The following is a 23,330-nucleotide window of genomic DNA, read 5'->3' as shown; positions in this document are numbered from 1 at the left end:
TGAGGCATCTGGGTTAAGGATGTGCCCTAGACTGAGAGTGTTACCAATCCTAATCCAATCAGCATAACAGTGTAATGTAAATATCCTAATCCAATCAGCCAGACTCTTCACCGATACCTTCACATTATCTTAATGGCCAGGCAGTGCATAAAGACAAAAGGTGATAGTCTCAGTGCTCTGACCAATTTAACTTACAATAGAGAGCTGGACAGACAGGAACAGGCAGGTTTGTGACATCATTTACCTTAGATACAAAATTCACACTAATAAACTTTCTCAGTTTCTATGCTATTGTATTGGAAGCTCAATTATACATTTAAAATAAAATTTGTAATCCTACACGCATTTGTTTTTTGAATGTAATATTACCCTACATTTTTGGAAGGATTTGGCAGAATTTATCTTCAATTTAGTAAAAATTAAATACTACTTTACTTTAAAGGATATTATGATGTATTATGAAAACAATGTTAACAAAGGTCTAGAATACATTGTTAATTTCTTATACTCCTGGCTAAATTTTATTTCCATAAGCAAAAATTTTAATTCATCCCCAATATTTAAAGTGTTTAAATTAGAATTTGATATCTTCATATCTTCTCTGAAAATGTTAAGAAAAAAAAGTCATTAACATGTGTAAAATATTTTGATTCCATTTTTGGTTCCCCTGTATCCAGTTAATGTTTCTTCTTGATTTGTAATATTGTATGCTATGATTGTATTTGTTCTATCTGCAATAAAAAAAAAATAATAAAAAAATGAAGGAGTGGCAAACCAACACCTTTCTGAAGTTAATAATTTACTATACACTGATATTGAGTAAAATAGTTTTTTTTTCTCTTGGTCTGTATTGATTATTTAATGTAAATCATTACAACGTTCTAATTGAGGAAGACAGACTGAAGTTACTGACCTTTGATGTACTAAACAACACCCTAATTGTCTTATAGAATATGTTAGCCTTGATGGGCTCAAAAATATATATTCTAGAGTAGAGTGTTTCATGTAGCATCCATTTATATTTAATGTAGCTACTGAGTTTGTACGGGAACAAATATTTCGGGAAGTGATTAAATAACTAACAAATAATAGTTGCCATTGTCATATTTATGTAATATGCCCCGCCCCTCGAGCGCATGGTTTGCATTCCCGAAGCTGTGATTGGCCTATACGAGTGTCACTCACGTTATTGTCTTACACAAGTGGGCGTGTGTATATAACAGCGGCGAGTTTGTGTGTTTGTGTAAAGACAAGCGTAAAGAACCGCTTAAGGAACAAGGGCAATTTTCACTCCTAAAGACCAAATATAAACACTAAGAAAATGTCGACTGTGAATTTGACCAGCCTAGGAGCCAACCACCTAAAAAACCCCACGTCTGGAGAGGTAATAATTCAACTAACATTACAATGTTCCTAGAAGTTAGCATACAACTAGCAGACTACAGTGATGTAGCAGCTACTGAATCATTTCCAAAACTTAAATGAGTGCTAAAGAAACCTGGTTATTGAGAACAATAAATACAGTAACGTTACTACTTTATATTAAAATCATTTAAATTACAATTTCAAAGTGGTGTCATGAAAAACACTTCCTGTTCTGATTTTTCACATTGATTGTGACAACATTGTGATAAATTACTCATTCACTGCTTGCAGGTGTCAAATGCAATGAACACATTATGATTCTTTATAATCTATTGCAACAAAACTATATACTTTAAATCTATGCAGTTATGAGATTCTTTTGAGATTTCCTTGTTCTAGTTGGGTGTATTGATATTTAAAATAATATATGTTATTTGCCTTCGAAGTTATATTTAAAATATTTTTATATTTAAAACAAGTTTTTTTTTTTTTTAGTTTTAGGCTATGTCTTTGAAGGCATATTTTTCAAACCATTTAAAACATGCATGTGACTCAATTTATTTTAAATACTTAAAAGTGAAATTACTTGAATACCTAAATACTTGAAAGTTAAAGTTTATTCAAATAAATCATTCTCACTCAGTAAGTCACATGATAAATAACCATGAACAAATGACGTCCATGAGCATTAATTCTTTTCAGAATCAGGAATTCAGGTTTTTGTGACACATTAACATTTTAAATATGTAGTCTCTTAATTATGAGCTCATAAAAATGTCATGTGTAATAATTTTTTTAAATGAATTAGAAATTGAATTTTAAATGAACTATAGCATGTCATGGCTTCATATGTAATGTCAACCACCCAAAAATGTAAATAAAGTTGTTCTGTTGAACAAGTCTCTTGTCTTGTTTATTAGATGGTGGAGGTTGGTTCTCTGTGGCGGGAGCAGACGGTCATTCTCTTCTTCTTGCGGAGGTTTGGTTGTCAGGTGTGCCGGTGGATGGCAGCGGAGGTCAGTAAACTGGAGAAAGACCTGAAAGCAAATGATATTGCTCTGATTGGCATCGGACCTGAAGAGACGGGAGTGAAGGAGTTCATGGATGGGGGATTCTTCAAGGGTGGTGAGGATTTTGCACTTTGCTTTATATTGTTTAATATTGTTCCTAATTTCTTAGTTTTACACTAATGTTGCTCAAATATGCAATGGGTTATTAAAGTCTTGAGACCACAGTGAAAGATCTAGTAAGGCCTGTTCTGACCAAAGACAATGTCTATAGCAATAAAGATAAGAGTTCTAAAAATCATTCTAAATATGAATGAATAGCAGAGTGCACAACACAAATGCCATATAACGATAATGACACAGAGAAGCGATATCATTGGAATCACTTTTAGATCTACTGACGACATGCGAATTAATGAACAAACGCAGCCGGATCATTTCCATAATAACCAACACAATCTACCAAGAGCACCGCAAATTAGCATCTGGCTTAAGACATGCTTTTTTTGGGCAGTAATAATGAAACAAATATCAGTAAATTGACTTACGCAAACCTTAGTGAATTAACTTGCATGATTTATTTAAATACTCTCTTCCCAGAAGTTTTGTGTCTAAAAGGGAAACTCCAAATGCATATGCAATAAGGTCAGCCGCAAAAATAACCCTGCCCACGCCTATTCAGCGATTATTTTTTACTGTGTGTCTTTAGTAAATCCTGACAGTAGTTTTTCAACACCAAAAGAGGGTTTGCGCTCGTTATCTTTATAGTTATCTTTCTTGGTGTGAACAGGCCTTAACTCGTAATGTTGGGTCCGTTTTGACCCAGAAGAGATGCATAAAAATGTCTTTAAAAATACGTAGTTTTTAGTATGGGAACCAAACTTTGTCAAGACTATGAAAAGCATATTTTATTTTACAAATATTTAAAAAAGAGATTTAAAAATTTAAACCTGGAAATGAAAGAAACTGTAAAATAATGCATGTCATAACATGTCATGCATGTTATGCATTGATCAAATGCATGTAACTGAGTGACATTGATCATTTTCTTGCTTCAATTGAAGCACAAGATGCTCAAATTCACCTTGTGCTGGATTCAGGTTTTCTTCAAGCGTCTCCAAAGCAGGACATAACAAATTATCAAATGCAAAATGCAGTTTTAACAAGTGTGCTCTTGGACCCCATTGAGTTAAAGAATGATTTCAAAAATGCATTTTTTCTTCTGAAATAAGTGATAACCTCAGGTTAAGCTCATTGTGTGGGTTTTGAATTTATTAGTGATAGAACGTGTTTTTTGCTGTTATTCTTACCTGTTACTATGCTTGCCATGCCTGTGTTTACCTTGGGTTTGCCACTGATAAAAGGTGTCATAGGCGTTTTCCCGATCCTGTGAATATTTAACTTTTTCTTTGTTTTAGATATCTACATTGACGAGAAGAAACAGTGTTACAAAGATTTAGGCTTTAAAAGGTATGAGGTTCAACTTGAGCATATTCATAACTTGAGCATATTCATGAGTATTTTTAATTGTGGTATTACATTCTTAATTTAAAAAATCTTTAAGGAATAGTTCACCCAAGAATAAAAAATTCTCTCTCAAAATATACTCGCCCTCAAATTGTTATAATCATGTTGTATTGAACACAAAAGAAGATATTTTGAAGTATGTTGGTAACCAGAAAGTTGATGGACCCCATTGACTTCCATAGTATGAATTTTATTTTTTTTATAAAAGTCAGTGGGGTCGATTAACTGTCTGGTTACTGACATTATTCATAAAATCTTCCTTTGTGTTCAGCAGAGGAAAAATTCATACAGGTTTAGAAAGTGAGTAAATGATGACAGTATTTTTATTTTTGGGTGAACGAATGTGGATGTAGGACCACAAAAATGAACAATAATCCTCCGGTTTCCAATCTCAGGTACAATGCCATGAATGTAGTTCCAGCTGCCATGGGAAAGAAAGTACGAGAAATTGCCTCAAAGGTATTTATAACGTCATTTTTTAATGCAAATTATAATACTGGCCTAATGATAATTAGTGATTAAGTGACTAAATGAGATGTCTTATTTGTAAACAGTTTTAATAATGACCAAATTTAAGGTGTTAAATAAATAATAGCTTATTTCAAAATGTGCTAAAAACTTTTGATTCATGTTTTTTCACCCTGTCTTCAAGGCAAGTGCAGAAGGAATTCAAGGAAACTTTAGTGGAGATCTTCTGCAGAGTGGAGGCATGCTCATCGTCGCAAAAGGTAAAATAGTTTCTGAGTAAGATTTGTCATATTTTCATAATTTTCACTAGGAAGATGTACTGGTCCGGTCTTGTAGTTTTTTTATAGTGATTATCTTTTTCTTCCTCTGTGTACTGATAAATGTGTCATAGAAGAGAACCGAAACTTGTAGTCTAAGCAGTCTGCATTATTGCCACTAGAGGGCAGCATGACTTCAGTTAAAAAATGTAGCACATGCAAATCTGTTCTGTGCTCAACCATGAGAAAGATGTGAAGAAATCTGCCTGTAGCAGAGATTAACATTTTAGAATAATACCTTGATATTTCTGGATTTGATACATTTACGTTTAGTCATTTAGCAGACGCTTTTATCCAAAGCGACTTACAACTGAGGACTAAAGCGAGTCATCATGTTAAGTGCTCACGGAAGAGATGAGTTTTCAGTTGTCTTTTGATATGAGTCTTTTGATGAGTCTCTGAACTGTGTCTGGGTATCAGGGTGCCAACCGTATGGCTAGCGCTAATTCAGCAATACAACTAAACATGTTTTCCTATTACTTGAACTCTCGTTAACTCTCATTACTTGAATGCAACTGGATGTTGAAGTTCGTTTGTAATACTCATTAATCTCATGATGATTCTCATTACTGTAACAGAGTGATGAGAATATTTGTCCAGACGCAATTGTTTATCTAATTAAAATAGATTCATTTAATGTTTAAACAGTACCACCACAACGTTTCATGAAACATGTTAAATGTGCTTAACTGTGATGGAAACAATATCACAATGCAAAATGTGTCACTCTGTTCAGGTGGAGAAAAGGTTTTGCTGCATTTTGTCCAGAAAACGCCTGCAGACAACGCATCTCTGGAGGACATCACCAAGGCTCTCGGGATCTCGGCGAACGTCCAGGCTGGTGAAAAGCCACAGGTAAATCAGGAAGCATTTGTAAGGTCAGACCTCTTCAGCCCGGTTTACACCTGGTATTGAGATGCATTTTGGTTGATCGCATCACAAGTAGACGAGGCAGACACATTCCCGTTTACACCTGTTGTTTTTTTTTAATCCATCTCTTATGTCCACGTTCGCCCACTTCTGTCCTGATTTCTTCCAGGGGAGGGTCTATGGCTGGGCAAATGAATGGGCTTCTTCTAATGTTTATGCTTTAGGTCAGTAGGCCGAGAGTAGGCGTCTTTTGTGGCTGTTCAAATGCATTTGAACACATGAGCGTTTACACTATGAGAGCAATCCGGTCTAATACGTTTTACCTTTGTAAGTGGTTGAAAGTGGAGAAGCTCAAAACGTTTTAGACCCCGTTTACACCTGTATTTAGTGTCGTCCACTTGTGATCCAATCGGCTAAAATGCCTCAAAAATGCATCAAAATGCATCTTAACACCAGGTGTAAACAGAGCCTTTCAGTCTGGTGTATAGTCAGATGTCGCATGTTAAGTTAGTGGTTGTGATTGTCATTGTGTAAACCAGTAAGGAGTTCTTCCTCTAAATTGTTTCTGGATATTCTATGGAACAACATTGCAATAAATGGAGTGCCGAAGTTATAACATCACTTTGTAGGCCAAAACGCGGAAGTGAGTTAGCATTTTAGCACTTCCGGTTCCCTCGCTCTAAAGTCTATGGGTTTTTTGAATGGGTTTTTGCTAAATCGCCTGAAATAAGGTCTGTGGTTAACAAAGCCTCTAAATATTTTCATGTTTTGATCTATGACATAAAACACACCAGTTATAACCTGCTTGTGGTTTTTTAAACTTTATTGTGTCTACTTGTAGGTTTTTTAAACTTTATATAGGCTTCAAAATGTATACATTTTGGATTAACTTGTGAAGATTATCTTTATAGACAAAACGTGTAAGGGTCACAACTCTTTGTTGAACACAGATCTTATTTTTTGCGATTTTCCAAAAGTCTATGGGGAAAATGCATAGCTTTCCGATCGAGGGAACCCATGCGCCGCTAACTTCCGAGTTGTCCTACAAAGTGACGTCATAACTTCGGATTAAAGGAAATCCATTAGGACTTGATAGAAAAGCATCAGTGGTTCTTCACTAGGGGCCTCAGTAAACTTCCAAAGTGACTTAAAACTATTTAAAACCACACAAAACAAGCATTAAATCAGTTAAAACAGCCAAAAATGTTTTACTTATGCCATGCTCTAAAATATTTTGTCTACTAGAAAATAGTAAGTAAAAACACTGATTAATCCAGTAATGAAACAAGTCATTGAATCAGTCTTTCAAAATTATTTTAAAAAATAAAGCAATTCAAATTGATCAAATATTTATTTTAAAAGACTACAGCAATTAACATTTTATCAGAATCGTATTACATGCCATTTGGTTTAGTTGTCTATTCAGAATCGTGGGAGATTTGCGATCTCTATTTTAAACAAAACAATTAAGAATTGTGATTCTTAATTTATTAAAAAACATTCCGCTCTAATGTGTGCATGTGCATATTTAATCTTAAAATGACTTTCAATGCAACTAAAGAAAACGTACAGAAAAAAGTCTGAACTTTCCATTTTATAATATTAGTGTTACTGTTTCTAGATTTTTTTTACTCAGGTTTTACATGATGTGAAGCTGTTTTTGCACTGATGTCAGAATTGTCCCAGACATGTCCCTTGTTCATGTCCCAAATAAAACACGATTAATTTTATATAACATATATATGAAAGCAGTATTTAAAATATCAAATTACTCATTAGTCATATACATAGGATTTTAGACATACTGCCCACCTCTAATAACTATCTGAAGTGATTAATATGGCTCAGATTGAAGTTTTGGTCTATAAAATGACTATATTCTTTCAAACAAGTTGTTTCAGTATTGTACTCATGTTGATGCTTGATATTGCATTACTTATGAACAAGTGATTCTTCTCCACAAATTGTCCAACATTACCCACTTGTATATGTTTCTACTTTAATTGACTCAAAAATATGGGACCACACTATTAAATTAATGTATTTTTAAGGCCATTCTACTTTAATTGACTCAAAAATATGTGACCACAATATTAAATTAATGTATTTTAAGGCCATTCTAAGTACTCTTTTTGTGTATTGTGTTGGGTTACTTTACAAGGACAATTTCACTGTGGATTTTACTGCAGTAAAGAGTTTATAGAGTGTAAGATTTTAAGTTGCATTGTTCCATGCAACCACACAAGACCGTTTAATTGCATCCATGGTGAAACCAGGACTCCAGAGACATCCTTACATTGTTTTGCTCAATTTCACCCAATTTTACCTCAGTGGCTTAAATAGTCCAGAATATGAGGAAAAGCACAATGAAACCCTTAAAGGCCTCCACAAGACATGCTAAAGAATCCGTGTTCTGCCGCAGCGTGACCTAATTCATGTCTACGAGCAACTTCACCAATAGCAGTTCTATAAAGAAAGGCATGAATCTCTCTGATGTTAGAGCACAGATGCTTTGGCTTATGTAAGTGGATGTTTGAACAAGTGAAGTGATTGTGGGGTAGAACAGAGTCTTGTTGTGAGGCTCTTCTCTTGGTTTAGTGTGATCTTAACCACCCCGAGGCCCCATGATGCACCTGGGCGTGTGATTACAGTGGAGCTCCTCTATCAACAAAACTCACTAAAACCAGCATTATTGGTTATTTCTGGGGGTTTTTACATAGACGTGCAACTCCTAAAGTCACACATGGTCTGAATTAAGGACTTTACCGTGGTATCCCGCAGGAAATGGCACTTTTGACCTTTCTTTTCCTTGTCAAGCTCAAGATGAGGTGAAGTAGACAAAATTACCATGTTCAAATGGTGGACGCAGTTCATCTGGTTCTTTGTCTGTCCAGTCGAGGAAGCAAAAAGTTTCTCTATAGAGAATCCCCAGAGAAACCGAAGAAATAGAGCAACTGATTGTTAGAATATACTTGAAATAAATTTTTTTTACGTTTTTTGAAAGGTAATTAAACCTTTAGACAATTTTAAATGAGCAAATAAAAAAGCTTAATAAAGCATTTTGTAAAAATCTTAAACTTAAACATTTTCTTTTTTTTTTATGAATACAAATCACATAAACTAAATTGTCCATTTCCTTGTTACAATAAGATTTATACAAAACGAAAATTCGGTCAGTATTTACTCACCCTCACGTTGTTCCAACCCCGGCCGTAAGACCTTCGTTCATCTTCGGAACACGAATTAAGATATTTTTGATGAAATCTGAGAGCTGGATCACTCCTCCATAGGCTTCTTGAGGGATTGAACCTGCCAGCCCCGAAAAGTTATTAAAGACATCGTTAAAATAGTCCAAGTGACTACAGTGGTTCAATCTTAAAGGGGACCTATTATGCCCCTTTTCACAAGATGTAAAACAAGTCTATGATGTCCCCAGAGTGTGTATGTGAAGTTTTAGCTCAAAATACCCAACAGATAATTTTCTACTGCATGTTTAAATTGTCACTTTTTGAGGCTCAGAAAAACGCACCGTTTTAGTGTGTATCCCTTTAAATGCAAATGAGCAGCTGCTGCCGGCCCAGAGGGCGGAGCCTCACGAGCTCGCAGGACGTGTGTCAGGAGGACAATCTCTCATCTCACGGAATGATAATATCAAAACATAAACTCTCAGTAGCCGTGTTCATTTCGACCCGGAGTCGGACAATAATGCCCAGAGAGCCAGATAATATATGCTGTAAGGAGACTGAACAGGTATAGTCTAGTTTAATTACGGTTATAACTTGTTTTTCCATCTTTCTTTTATCCACTATTAGTACAAGCCTGTTGTAGCGGACCGCGTCCGAATTTTGTAAACATATACTGATGAGTTCAATGAAGTTTATTGTACATCACACAAAAGATGAAGCGTCAATTTCACTCTAGAAAATCACTGTAAGAGCTGAATAAACACTGTAACGTTATAAGAAGTCCGCATTAAAGTTTTATCCATAAACTCTCTCCCTCTCCCTTTCATTATTATCAACATGCACAGCGAAGTACAAAAAACACTCGTTACAACTAACAGTAAACAAATATTATACACACCTTTTCAGGGGGTGCTTAATAAACTGGTAAACTGTATATCCGTAAAACAACTCCTATGAACTGTAATAAAGTGCGCGCTCTCACTTTCGTTACTGCCATGATCAATAATGTTAGGCCTATCGCTCCAGTAAATAAACAGAGCTATGTGGATTAATAGATCCAGCTACACAACACCGACAACGCTTGGGAGACATTCTCGTCAGTGCAGCAATGGCGGATGTATACAACTCTCAACTCGCTGTGAAATCGATCAGGGCGGTTCTATGTTAGAACGGCAGTGTCTGTCAACACTCGTGGGCGGGGCCTGTGGCTGTCAACACTCGTGGGCGGGGCCTGTGGCTGTCAACACTCGTGGGCGGGGCCTGTGGCTGTCAACACTCGTGGGCGGGGCCTGTGGCTGTCAACACTCGTGGGCGGGGCCTGTGGCTGTCAACACTCGTGGGCGGGGCCTTGGCTTTAGTGACGTCACTTAAGCCACATTCTGAAAACAGGTCGTTGGGAGACTCTGCTTATGATTTATGGGGATTTAAAAAAAGGAGTGGGTGGATTTTTATCACTGCTGGGTGGTTGTGTACACACACTGCCATCACACATTTATGTCCAAACACCATGCAAATGTGATTTTGCATAATAAGTCCCCTTTAAGTTTATCAAGCGACGAGAATACTTTTTGTGCGCAAAAAAACCAAAAATAATGACTTTATTTCAACTATTCATTTCCTTCTCTGTGGGCCTTGAGTCAGTTAACGTAGTGTGATTGCGTAGAGCTACGTCACACGTAGGCTCACTATTGGCGGACGCTGGTCGTGTGTGATGCGTGTGACGTACAACACAGAAGCGCTGCGCTGTTACACTAGTGAACTCACTCGAGGTCCACAGAGAAGGACATGAATAGTTGAAATAAAGTCGTTATTTTTGTTTGTGTTGATTTTGATTGAGCCACTGTAGTCACTCGGACTATTTTAACGATGTCTTTAATAACTTTTCGGGGCTGACCAGTTTCAATCCCTTAGAAGCCTATGGAGGAGTGATCCAGCTCTCAGATTTAATCAAAAATATATTAATTTGTGTTCAGAAGATGAACGAAGGTCTTATGAGGTTGGAACAACATGAGGGAGAGTAATTACTGACAGAATTTTCATTTTTGGGTGAACTATCCTTTTAATGTTCATCCTGAACATTAATAACAATACAAAAGTTATTCTTAAATTTACTAAAAAATTGTAAAAATTTCACAGCAAAAATACAGGTGAACCACAAGCTGAAGGGGGACGCTATTTTAATATATTTTAAATAGTAAATTATTCCTTTGATCAAAAATGATTTTCTCAGCATCATTACTCCAGCACATGATCCTTCAGAAATCATTCCATCAACTGTGCTCAATAATGGTTGTTATTATTAATGTTGAAAACTGTTTTTGCTACTTAATCAGCCATTCTGATTGCAAGGGACATTCATTTCATCAGTTTTCTCTGAGCAAATTTTGTGAAGTCGCACTCCATATTTTTAGAACGTTTTATTCTGAGCTATTATTGTGGACTCATTTGTTTTACTTCATGCCGAAGTCAAAAGTCTGGCTACTCGAGAATAATCCATTGTGTCGTACCACACCCTTAGATCTAGCAAAAGACCTTTAGTCCATCTGAAGAATAAACATGTGTCAGTCAGCAGCATATCTCACAGCAGATCGGCCCCAAAGGTCTTCTCAGGAAGGAAGGGCCCAACAGACGCCGTCAAGAGCCCAAACCCAGTGTCGTCACTGGATGACATGGGAGAGTCTCAAGGGAAATCGATTCGACCATTAAATTGTACGCATTCAATAATAGATCTGTCAAGGGCATTATGGTTTTGAGAAGTCTCACACAAGACTTTCATAACCTGCTGATAACTTCCTCACATTTGATTTTTTTTGTTTTTGCCTTCAACCATTAGATGATGCTCTGAATGAACATTAATATTTGTTTGGCAGACATGCATGAGCTCGATCTGCATGCATAATGGTGACTGATATATTTCTATTAATATGACGAAGCACCACAGCTGCTCTATATTAAACCGTTACTTTTGGATTAGACAACGTTGCTTTGAAGTTCAATAACAGGACGTGTCGCAGGTCTTGTTTACCCATTAAAGACTACCGGTGTCTGTTGTCATTTTTCAGCCACCGATGCCATTTCCTCTGTGGGATTGTGGGGTGTGATTGGTTACTTTCACACGACTGTAAATGCTTTGACAGACTGACCTGTGCGTCTGAGTTCTCCTTTGATTGTGGCTTGAAAGATCGACTTTCCTTAATTAAAGGGATAGTTCATCCTAAAAAATGTTTAATTCGGTTACACTTTTTTTAAGGTGTCATTGTTTCAGAGTAATGATATATTGAAGTACCAAGTAATATTAATTAACTACATATGCTTACTATAGGGATTGGATTGGGGTTTGATTTGAGGGTTAGTTGCATGTAACTATAATTTTTAGTTATTACTACAGTAACTAGTAACTACATGTAACATGGGAAACAAGGACACTGTAAAATAAAGTGTTACCATCAATTCGTCATGTTGTTCCGAAATGCTATCAAACTCAAAAGATATTTTAAAAATGTATCAGTGTTGTTTTCTCTTTTCCATGGAGTAAAATGAGGTCCAATGTTATACTCAAGGATACCCAAGTTATCAACCAAATGATTTTAATATTTCTGTGTCTTTTACAGTGCAGTGAAGATGTTTGCACAAGATAGAGGATTCAATGTTCTTCAGGGATGAATGGACTGTGATTCCTGGTTATCTAGTGTTATATTCCCCCTAATCTGATTCAAATCATCTTTTACATGTATGTGATACTTTGATTTAGATGCTAAAATATAATTCACTGATCATACAGTTACAATGAGCATTTTTTATGCATTATGTTTCTTTTGTTGATGAGTAATTAAGCTCTCACAGTAGTTGTGTGAATAAACACTAATGCTGCTTTGATCCTAACATTTTTGTTTGATCCTCAAATCCTTAAAGTTTGTGTTTTGTCATAAGATACTCCATTTAATGAGATTATTTTATAAACCTGAATTTATAGATTTTTTTTCTAAATACTTCTGACCAAATGTGACTTGTTAATTTAAAAATGTGAATGACATTTTCTAAGATGTACTTAATAAAGCTCTAACCAAAGTATATTTGTGTTTTTTTTATGTGTGAATGTGGGGGGGGGAAAAAACACATGCATAAAATATTTGTTACTTTATATAAGTTTATTTTTGATGCTTACATATTTCACTCTTATATATCATACAATATCTCAGTAAGTTTAAGGTAGCTAAATAACATTTTTAAGCCATATATGTTTGCTTGAACAATCAATATAGGCAGAACAATATAATTACAAAGCATTCACTTGGAAAGTCATTAAAACATATATGGTCTCAATCAAACGTGGACCCCATATAATATCAAGAGCATTTATGTCAGTACGTATTAACTGAGATATTTAAACAGTCAACTAGTCTATGAACAGAACAAGACCAGCCCCAGACATATATATTCATATAGCAGCATCTGTGGTCATGTGGCATATCTTAACATAAGGGTGAATCTCACAAAACCTGGAAAAAAATATATATATAATGATGGGTTATTTCAACCAATGCTTGGGTCAAATATGGACTTACAATTTAATTAAATAATTTAAACCAATGGTTGACCTAAACATGGGTTGAAACAACCCAGCAGTTTTATAGCAGTATATATATGCCAACTACCCCTAGTCTTTAATTTTGATTTTTCAATGAAATGCAACTTGGACATGTTTTCATGAGATTCATCCTTGAACTGAAAAACAAAAATAACAGAATCTGTAAAAAGGATTTGTGAATCATTCTTGAGTCTGACAAGTTCTTGGCATTGTCCCTATGTATAATGCATTGAAAAAGAGACTTCATATTTAATCATCATAAGCTTATTTCTAATTAAACACCTTCGGAACCAACGACACTGAAGACACTAAAATGCACACATTATATTTTACAATTCACACTTGGCAAAGTATTTGATAGATTATATGCAGTTATTCTTCCTTCAGTTCAGATTTCTTCAAAGCAGTCGTATAAACAACAATCACTGAGGGTGATTTAGTATTTCACAGATACAAAATAGCTATTTTAAAATGTGATTTTCTCAAAAGCAATCCTTGGCACAGAGATGTTGCTCTTTAATGCGGTATAAAGAACAGGTAGTTCACATCACACCTGATTTGATTTGTTCTCAATAGTCATAATATTAAAAGCCTTAAGGCAAAAAAAAAACGAACTGCACAAATAGGCGTCTGGCTGATGAATGTGTGCTATCAGGGAATTGATAATGTTGTGTACATGCATATGTAACATATTTTGCCATAATGCTCCTGACTTAGCAGTGATGTGATTGGCAAGTAAATCAACCCAAACATTGTTAAATACTGTACATAAAACCAATATGCACATTCTCTTCCCTGACCATATTAAAACATTACAATACTGCACATTTAGATAGAGTATGTGCATTACTGGGTCCACTATTGTTTCTAAACCATCGGATTCTATCCAGCACTTTTAAAGCTCAAATCATTAGATATCCAATTTCTATGTTTTATTGAAAGGCAGAGAGCTGCACTTCTTTTCTGCCAAGTTTTGCATTGGAAAAAATATATGCACTAATAATTCAGGGATTATGTTTCATTTGGCATTTCATCACTGTAAAACCCTTTCCGCCGCGAACAGAATCCGAAGTTATAATATTTAATTTGTTCTAAAGTTGCTTGCATTCAATATATCGCTCATCTCTCGTGCATCAATCAGTACGTGGCATTAGAGTGGTGTCGAGGTTTAGATTGGCTAGCAATGAAGGCAGATATGAACATTCAAATGATCAAAGTCTCTGTCGTGAGAGATAACAGTCATAATCAATAACCCAAGGCAACCCAATATCGACTCTGCTAAGCTTTCCAAGAACTCGACAATTTCTCTGTCAGACGTCTGTTTGATCTTTTCCATTCTATTATTTTTCCTGCGTCCTGTTCGGCTCTTTAGTTCTGCTGTCATTACGGCTTATTGAAGATGGAAAATAACAGTCCCCGGCCTTGCCCGGATCTCTAATGAGGGGGCCGCCTCCCGAAAGCGTCCATTTGAGAGACAACTGCCGCTTGGCTCCAGATAACACATGAACCCCTGCTGTCCCATTAGCCTCCGTCTCAGATCAATGTATGAAATCAACTTCGCCTACTTCCTTAAAATCACAAACCCACTGGCTTACAGATCCTTGAGTGAGACCTTTGCTTAACGATTCCTCCTGTCCGTTAATGGTTTGGTGTTACATGTCACCTTTTATGAATACAATGACATATTCCCTGCTGGGAAATCAAGGTTTATGAGATTTTATAGTTGGTCCAGGCTAGTTTAGATGGTTCATCGGCTAGAATTTTACCTGGGGCCAGTTGCATAGACATAGCCATTAAATCTTACTTTTTGGTATCAAATTAGATCAATCTATGTTTTTATGTAACTGACTTAAAAAAGTTTTAAACAGACTTAAAGGAAAACATTTGATGACTAGTCTTTAGGCAACCGCCGCCTGATAGACCAAGCTGGTTAGAGTTGATCAACCAGCAATTTAAATTAATTTTCCATGTTGCAAATAAAACAAAGATTATTAGAGTATATGCTTTACAAGAAAATACTATTTCAGTCTTTCATGTTTAATTTAATGTTACTTGCTGTTTCTTGAAACGTTCCTTGATAATCTTGAGCAGTAACTCAGGACATTAGAGTGATTTCTGAAGGATCATGTGACATGAACAATGGAGTAATGATGCTGAAAATTCAGCTTTGATCACAGGAATAAATTGTGAAATTTACTAGGAATTTCCAACTTGACCACTTTAATTTATTGTTTTTTTCCCCAGCAGTTATGTGACATGAACATTTCCACCAATGATCAAATGCTTATAAATTATTAAAACTAAACTAATTTATGACCAAACTATTGGTTACAAAATATGCTGCTTAAGAAAGTAAACTTGATCTTCCAAAAAACACTATTTCTCTGTTTATTTGCAGAAGTCAATGCTGTGATGATGTTTTTACTAAGAGAACCGAATTAAACAGGAGGACTGAAGCGTTGAAGACCCTCAGTTTCAATACAGATCTGATTCTTCTCCCTAAACATGCTAAAACATCCATAGGTAAGTGTTAAAAATAGCAACGTACAGAAGCGCTCCCTGGCAGAACACAGCTTGTATGTATGTACAGTCTGAGTTCTTGTAACTATTTTGTTCCTGTATTGCAAGCGGCTTCCTGCCATTATCTGCTGGCTTTAACAAGTTAAATTACAAGGCAAGGCCATGAATAGGATCTATTTATGGACAAAAACACATGAAGCTTTAAGCGATATGGTTTTAACAGTCTTAAGGTTGTCAGGTAATTGTCGACACAAGGCCCGTTTACGTAACGCTAAGCCCTCGCTTTCAAAGAAATATTGATTCTTCTGTGAAACGTACATTACATTAGGATTTTTGGGGGAAAACAGCGCTCAATAGGACTCTGGCTTTTGCCTCTTACCAATGCGTGCTTTAGAAAATAATGTCTTATACCATAATCAAAATATTTCAAGGCTGCTTATTATGAAACGAAACATGATGCCTTGACTGGGTTCTATTCAAACCACAATCTCGTTCGGTTTCCAAGCCTCCAGTTGTTGGCTGATTTTAGGATCGCTCAAAGACAACGGATATTTTCTTGGAGAGCCGACAGAATCCAAAGCCAACTGAGGGATTTATCCGTTTACATAATCTGATGTCAATAAACCCTCCCTCTCGGCACAATGAAACTATTTCGTTTACATGTATTTTCCAATGCCAAAACTAATAATGTGTCAAAAGAAACAAGCGAACAGGACGAAATCTTGCTTAAAAGTCTCTGAACAGACGATGATAAAGCATGCCTCTTTTTCAGAAAAACAACACCCTCACTGCGCACGTTCACGACGCCTGCACTTGTTGGTTATATGTGCGCTTTTGAAAGTTCACAGTAGACATCTATGCAGTCACACATATAGGTGTCTACACCGGGGTCGTGTCTGTCACGTCAGATTAACAGACAGGCAGCAATAACAGCACAACACGCTCTCCTAACCGCTGCCTTTCCTCCTAAAATATACACTGACTCCAGGACCTCCGACAGCAGGTTACCACACTCGACACTTCTCCTCGGGGTTCATGGGAGTTCCTCGTTCACAATGAAACGCTTCGGAAAAAGCCTCAAAGTTCTGAAGGGAACCGAGAACCCTGTTAACAAACAAAACAACATGGCACTCAATCCTTTATAAAAATCCCTATAAACAGTGTTTTTATCACACTTAAAAATGTCTGAATGTCGTTGCATTAAACAACAAAATCACTGCAGGATCTTGGCACTTTTCTTCAATTCAATTCACATTTTTTGTATAGCACTTTTCACGATACATATTGTTTCAAAGCAGCTTCACATGTGTCTACATTCAAATTTAGAGTGATTTCTTTTCAGAGGTGACTGTGACTTTTCTTCATTTTTGCTTAGTGTCTTTGAATCACCTGATGTTTTGAGGTTTTTAGTGGATGTATGAAGTCAGTTCGCTCAGGTTTTACCACACGTTATATCATTTACATATCGATTAAAAATATAGCAAACTGGGGTAAGGAAACATAAAGTTCAGTAAGAACAGTCAGTAAGATTTTTATAAAACTTTTATTCAACATGGACGCATTAAATTTATAAGAAGAATTGGACATTTATAGTGTTGCAAAAGATTTCTATTTCAAAGAAATGCTGTGGTTACGAATTTTCTAATAATCAAAGAATCCTGAAAAAAATGTATCATTGTTTCCACAAAAATAAACTGTTCCCTTTCGAAGGGAACTCAAAAATATGTCATCGACGCTATGGGGGAACGCCTTAGGCGTGACAGGTGTCTGAAATCACGTCAATCGCATTGACCGGCGACAGCCCGTGAATCATTAGAGTGATGATTAACGTGCGACCTGGAAGTATATAAGGGCGCCTTGCAACATGACAAATCATATCATCGTCTTCAGGGACTGTTTGTTTGAAACGCTATTCAAGTTTACGGATTGTTTTCGTAAGTGTGCCGACCCGTGTCCGAGGTTTCTGACACCGGCCGACACACACGAGCTGTGCGTTTTTTGCTTGGGTGAAGAGCACGCACGGGAGGTTCTCGAGGGAACCCTCTGTGCGAACTGCGAGCGTTTTTCTCTTAAAACGCTCCGCTCTCGTCTGGCCCTCTTCTCGAGTGAAGGGGGTTCAGCGTCTGGACCTCATGGTGCGGGTCCCGCTCGTGCAGAGGCCGAGCGGCAACTTACATCATGGGGCTCCCAGATGGAGCTCGTCGATCGCCTCGAGAGGGCTGTTAACCTCTCAGATGAATCGACGGCTGACGAGGGCGAACTGCAGGTCGATGGGGAAGATTACTCACCGACTGTACCTGCAGTTGATGCTCTTCAGGACGCGCAGGAGATGGCTGAGGAGGTTTATGATCAGGTAGATCCTGAATCTCCTCAGCCATCCTGCCCCGTGTATGCAGAGCTGGTGTATGTGATGGAGCACGCTGCCAACAGGCTACCTTGGCAGCGCGCTAGAGGCGAGATCGCTCGCGGTAGGCTCGACGATCAGTTTCTCCCTGGCCATACACCACCAGCTCAGGTGAGCCTTCCATTCCTTCCTGATCTTCACACGGAGATCGAGAGGGCATGGAAGAGCCCATACTCTGCCCGTATTCACCGACATCAGCGGGCCAGTTTCGCTGATGTGGAGGGGATCGGAGAGCATGGGTACGTATCAATGCCGCCCATTGACGAGACGTTCGTGAACTATCTCGTGTCTGGGCGGGCAGCGACACTGAAAGCTCCAACCCTGCCATCCAAACTGCTGAAAACAACGGCTCGTTTGAATGGCAGAGCATACACGGCAGCAGGTCAGGCCGGTGCTGCACTGCACACCATGGCAGTGTTACAGGCGTACCAGGCCGACCTGCTGGGGAATTCTCGACCAGGGGGCAGGGATGTCCCCTGAGGCGGTCGCTGAGCTGCGCCGCACCACGGATCTGGCTCTCCGGGCTACCAAGCAAACCGCTGCCGCGATCGGACGGTCGATGTCGGCGATGGTGGCCACGGAGCGGCATCTGTGGTTAAATCTAGCCGACATCGGGGAGAAAGAAAAAGCCTTTCTCCTCGATTCGCCGGTTTCGCCTTCCGAACTCTTCGGCACCTCCGTAAAGGCGGTGGTGGGGAAGTTCAGGGAGGCGAAGGCGCGCTCAGCAGCATTTAAAACCGCTGAGATCCGCGTCCGTACCCCGGCAAGCGGGAGGGCCTGGCCCTTCACGGTCTGAGGACCGTAGGCAGGGCCAACGAGCCAGTGTCGCCTCTCGTCCGTCCCCTCTCGCAAGGAGCAGGTCGCAGAGAAGGCGTGACTCCCGCAACAGGAGAGATCTGAGGGAGGTTATCCAGCGCAAACGCACACAGCGTCGGTGATGGATAACCTCCCCGGAGGATCATGACATCTGCCCCCTCCTCTCTCCTGACCCCCAGGCGTTCATTACATCAGGCCTGGGGATGGGCCTATGATGAGAACTATGTTCTGACGGCCCACCTAGGCTTGGTTTGTGGAAACGCCCCTTTCAGGCTTGTGAAGTGGCGGATCCCAGGTTCTAAAAATAACTATCTGGCGGGTCTTTACTTCGCACCGCAGGTGAGCTGACCAGTCTTTTGAAGAGTATTTTTTGTAATTAAAAAATAAAATGTTTCTCTTTACAGACCGCGTTCCCTGTATAGAGTTATGGGGTCATGTCAAAGTACTAAGGTAAGATAACTTTATTGCATTATTAGGGCCCTGAGGTTCCCTGTTAGGTGGCCAGAACGGTAACTGTGTTAGCCTTCGGGCTGCTAGGCCACCTTAGGGTAGAGTAGTTGGTCTCTCTCTTTTAGAAGTTTTTACTTAATGTTGACAGACGCTAGTGCTTCAGTTAGATCTTATGTCCGTCCCACGGGGCCGTTTTGACTTCTCTGAGTGTTTCGCCCCTTGACCTCTGTTTGGGTTTTCAGTAGGCTGAGCGTTTTTGCAGCCCTTTTGTATGGAATAATACAGACTATATTCTTTAGTGGCTGTGGCTCCTCCGAGCCCTCAGATAGATCTATGCTTGCAGGCTGGCCTCACCAGGGCCGCCTCTGTAGCTGGCCTAGGCTGTACCTGGGATATTGAGGCGCTCTGCTTAGTTTAGCATTTCTTCCGCTGACTCTTCACTTTGTGAATGTATGTTTCTGCATCCCTGTATAACAGCCAGTCGTTAGGCCATGACCCGCCCCCTTCTCTGCATTCTGGGGCGACTAGAATAATGCAGCTTGGTGCAGAGGTTGGTTTATAAGGACGTGGTAGGCCTCAAACAGGCCTCCGCGGTATTTATATCTTTATTGAGCAGGGTTAGGCCGTCTTTCGCTTCACGGAGAAGACTGGGTTTGCCTGCCCGACCCTGCCGTGCAGAACTGGCATACGGATTAGGCCGCCAGTATAGGCTTTAGTTACCTCGCTGAGCTACTGCTCGAGCGCTGGGTTGTAGGTGGTGGCTTTCAAGTCAAGCCCCACTCCCCTAGGTTGGGCACAGATACATTTCTGTCACCCCTAGAGCCGCTGGCAGGCCCGCACCCTGGTAACCTCAGGGTGAGGTGTGAGTATTCCCCTGTGATACAGGGTAGGTCTGAGCACTTCACTCCCAGTTCTGTATTTTCCTACCTCGCACCACTATACAGGTCGAGTATGAAGTAAGCCTTCACTTCTTCTTTGGTCGAAGTACGCTCCCCTGGAGCCAGAGTATTGCCCTGAGCTGACGCCCATGCATAGATGGTAGGCCCCTGACTAACTGGGGCCTCCTTGATGCAGAGTGGCGTATGTTGTACTCCCCTTGTTTTAAGGGTGCTAGCTTTCTTGCAGAGTATACTGCCATGGGCGATGTGGTTAGGCACCTGGATGCGGTAGGCGCTGCGTGAACAGCTTATCTACCAACGAAGGCTGCGCCATTGAGTAGTAGACTTCAGCAGGCCTCCTTGACTGGGCAGCCCCCAAGAGGGCGGAGAGTCATAACCTGAGACGTTTTCAACATTGATAATAAAAAAAATGTTTCTTGAGCAGAAAATCAGCAAATCAGAATGATTTCTGAAGGATCATGTGACACTGAAGTCTGGAGTAATGATGCAGAAAATTCAGCTTTGATCACAGGAATAAATTACATTTTACATACATGTTCAAATAGAAAACAGTTATTTTAAATTGTAATAGTATTTCTCAATATTACTTTTTAAAATAAAGCATGAGAAACTTCTTTCAAAGACATCTTACCGACTCCAAACTTTAGAAACTTATGCAGAAATTTATGTTAGTTTAAAGAATTCTTGCTAACTAATTTTTGCTTATTTGTGCTATCTGTAACCTAATCGAACGACATTTGTAAGTGTGACTTGGACCCGTTTTTTCATTTATAATTCACAAATCTTGCAGAGAGATCTTGCCTGTATTCCAGAGGGCTGTGTGGGTCAGTTTTGATGGACTGAATGGCGTACTCAGGGCGACAGGCTCCACACCAGACCTAAAGAACACATCAGATTCAATACAATTAACCCAGTCATATTAAAGTCAGCTGGACAGATGAACACATGGATTTTAAACATAATTTTTTGACCTAATATGCACTTTATGCTTGAATGACATTTGTAGGATTCTGCAAAACAGATCAGTTGTGTATTTTAACACATATTTTGACATGTGGCTGTCGAAATAATGACTGTTAAAATCCCAGTCCTTTAAAGCAGTCCTCATCCCAGTGGATGACACGATTCAGCTACGGATTTCATGCCTTAAAGCAATAGTTCACCTAAAAAGTAGAGTAAATGATGGGATAGTTTTAATTTTTGGGTGAACTATTCCTTTATATTAGACAGCCGGTAGTCATTTAAGCAGCACCTGTGTCTTTTAAGTAATGTCAGTTTAATTTGATGCAGTCTATGCGAGACTGACCTCGCATGGGCATCAAGGTTTTAAAGTGTATGTAATTCATGATGACATACCTGGGCAAAGTTCAGAAAGAAGAGCTGTTTATGATCCATATCCAGTCCGGGAAGATGGGGCTCCTCGCCCTCCCTCTCCACCCACTTTACATATGCCTAATATCACACACACAAAACTAATTCACATATACAGATTTTTACATGAAAATGTGAAAAGTGCTTGCCATGATGCTATAGGGTGTTTACGTTTAGTCATTTAGCAGACGCTTTTATCCAAAGCCACTTACAAATTAGCAACACACCTATGTGGTTGCTGAGGTGTTGAGTAGTTTTTATCAGGTTACGAATTGGTTGTTTAAAGGGAATTAATCATACAAACCTTATATGCTTGGCGAACTCCACCGTTATCAGCAATATTCTCTCCTAATGTTGTGATGCCACTGACCTGCAAGTGCAACAACATGAATGTAACATTTTTTAGTGTTATTAAATTACTACATGTTCTATTATAGTAATTATTCATATTTTGAATTAGCTTTTACATTTTCATTGTTCATTTTAATTTTATGTTCTTTTTTCATGTTTATATTTAAATGTAGCTTTTAATTTTAGTACTTCAGCTTATTTTATATAAATAGTAATTTGACAACATTACTATCTTTTTTAAGTTTAAGTATTTCATCCAGTATTTAAATTTTCTTTTATTTCAGCTTCATTTCGATTAATAAAAATCGATTTTAATAGCATAATTTTAAGTTTTAGCTTACAGTAACAACACTGTGTAACATATATAAATCACATCCAAAGTTTAACTCAAGTATCAAGTTTGGATTGTTTGAGTTTATATTAAAATCTTTTAATTACAGACTTTAATGTCGTGACAAATCTGAGGACAGTTTGAGTTGCACGATTAATCGTTAAAAGACTGCGTTCTCGGTTCAAACAACCACACGATATTATTCCTAAATGTCTATTAAACATTTGACAAAAAATATAATTATATCTGTCTTACAATCATTCATATTATCACAGAAGTATTGAGATAGAAGTTTACAGTTCAGATATAAACACTGATTTCTATGGTAGCGATCACAATCACAGTAAATCACCTTTTGTAAGTAGCTTGACGCTTCTAATAACGGTTGAATCATTTATATCGTTATACCAGTAGTTGGCAACAAGTGACTGTTAAAAATTTTTTATTTGTCATTGAATCATTCATTCCAGAGATTTGTTTAAAAAATGCTGATCCATCCAGTAATGAAACAAGTTTAGTCTTTATGAGTGAGTTGTTGAATTTTTTAACAAAATTGTTTTATTTATAATAATTAAATTAAATTACATAAATTAAAGTGAAATAAAAAAGAACATATTTTTAAATAGACGGCAGCAATTAACATTTTGTCAGAATCCCTATTAAATTATGCTATTTTGTTTAGTTGTCTGTTCAGAATCGTGGGAGAATCATGATTCCCAAAAAATTCTCAATTTATCTAGAATTGTGCAGCTCTATTTGCTGGTCTCTTCTGAAAGTCAGTAACCATGTTTAAAAGAAGTCTTAAAACAAGTAAAATGTCCATAATAAGTTTTCAGAGAATGCACTGAATACAGTATCATA

The 23,330-nt window shown here is 38.0% G+C and overlaps 2 protein-coding genes across 3 annotated transcripts in view; one reads left to right on the top strand and one right to left on the bottom strand.

The window, feature by feature from the left end:
- The first annotated feature begins 1,179 nt into the window (after positions 1-1,179).
- Positions 1,180-12,810, top strand: prxl2b (peroxiredoxin like 2B). The gene is made up of 7 exons (XM_077204127.1): positions 1,180-1,384; positions 2,286-2,490; positions 3,791-3,842; positions 4,295-4,358; positions 4,552-4,627; positions 5,421-5,539; positions 12,351-12,810. Exons 1-7 carry the CDS (start codon positions 1,322-1,324, stop codon positions 12,375-12,377), a joined length of 606 nt encoding a protein of 201 aa, XP_077060242.1. The 5' UTR covers positions 1,180-1,321; the 3' UTR covers positions 12,378-12,810.
- A 58-nt stretch (positions 12,811-12,868) lies between these two features.
- The window catches only part of mmel1 (membrane metallo-endopeptidase-like 1), a 29,844-nt gene continuing 19,382 nt past the window's right edge, over positions 12,869-23,330 (bottom strand). For both annotated transcript variants that reach the window (XM_077204123.1, XM_077204124.1), the window contains 4 exons: positions 22,092-22,157; positions 21,773-21,868; positions 21,218-21,294; positions 12,869-16,951 (listed from right to left, as the gene is read on the bottom strand). In XM_077204123.1, coding sequence (XP_077060238.1) covers positions 16,852-16,951; positions 21,218-21,294; positions 21,773-21,868; positions 22,092-22,157 — 339 coding nt within the window. In that variant the 3' untranslated portion in view covers positions 12,869-16,851. The remainder of the gene's footprint in view (positions 16,952-21,217; positions 21,295-21,772; positions 21,869-22,091; positions 22,158-23,330) is intronic.

The sequence above is a fragment of the Siphateles boraxobius genome, unplaced genomic scaffold (genome assembly GCF_051911475.1).
Source record: "Siphateles boraxobius isolate OS27281-9 unplaced genomic scaffold, OSU_SipBor_1 5, whole genome shotgun sequence".
In the NCBI taxonomy this organism is placed as follows: domain Eukaryota; kingdom Metazoa; phylum Chordata; class Actinopteri; order Cypriniformes; family Leuciscidae; genus Siphateles; species Siphateles boraxobius.
This window is presented reverse-complemented; position numbering and strand designations above follow the sequence as displayed.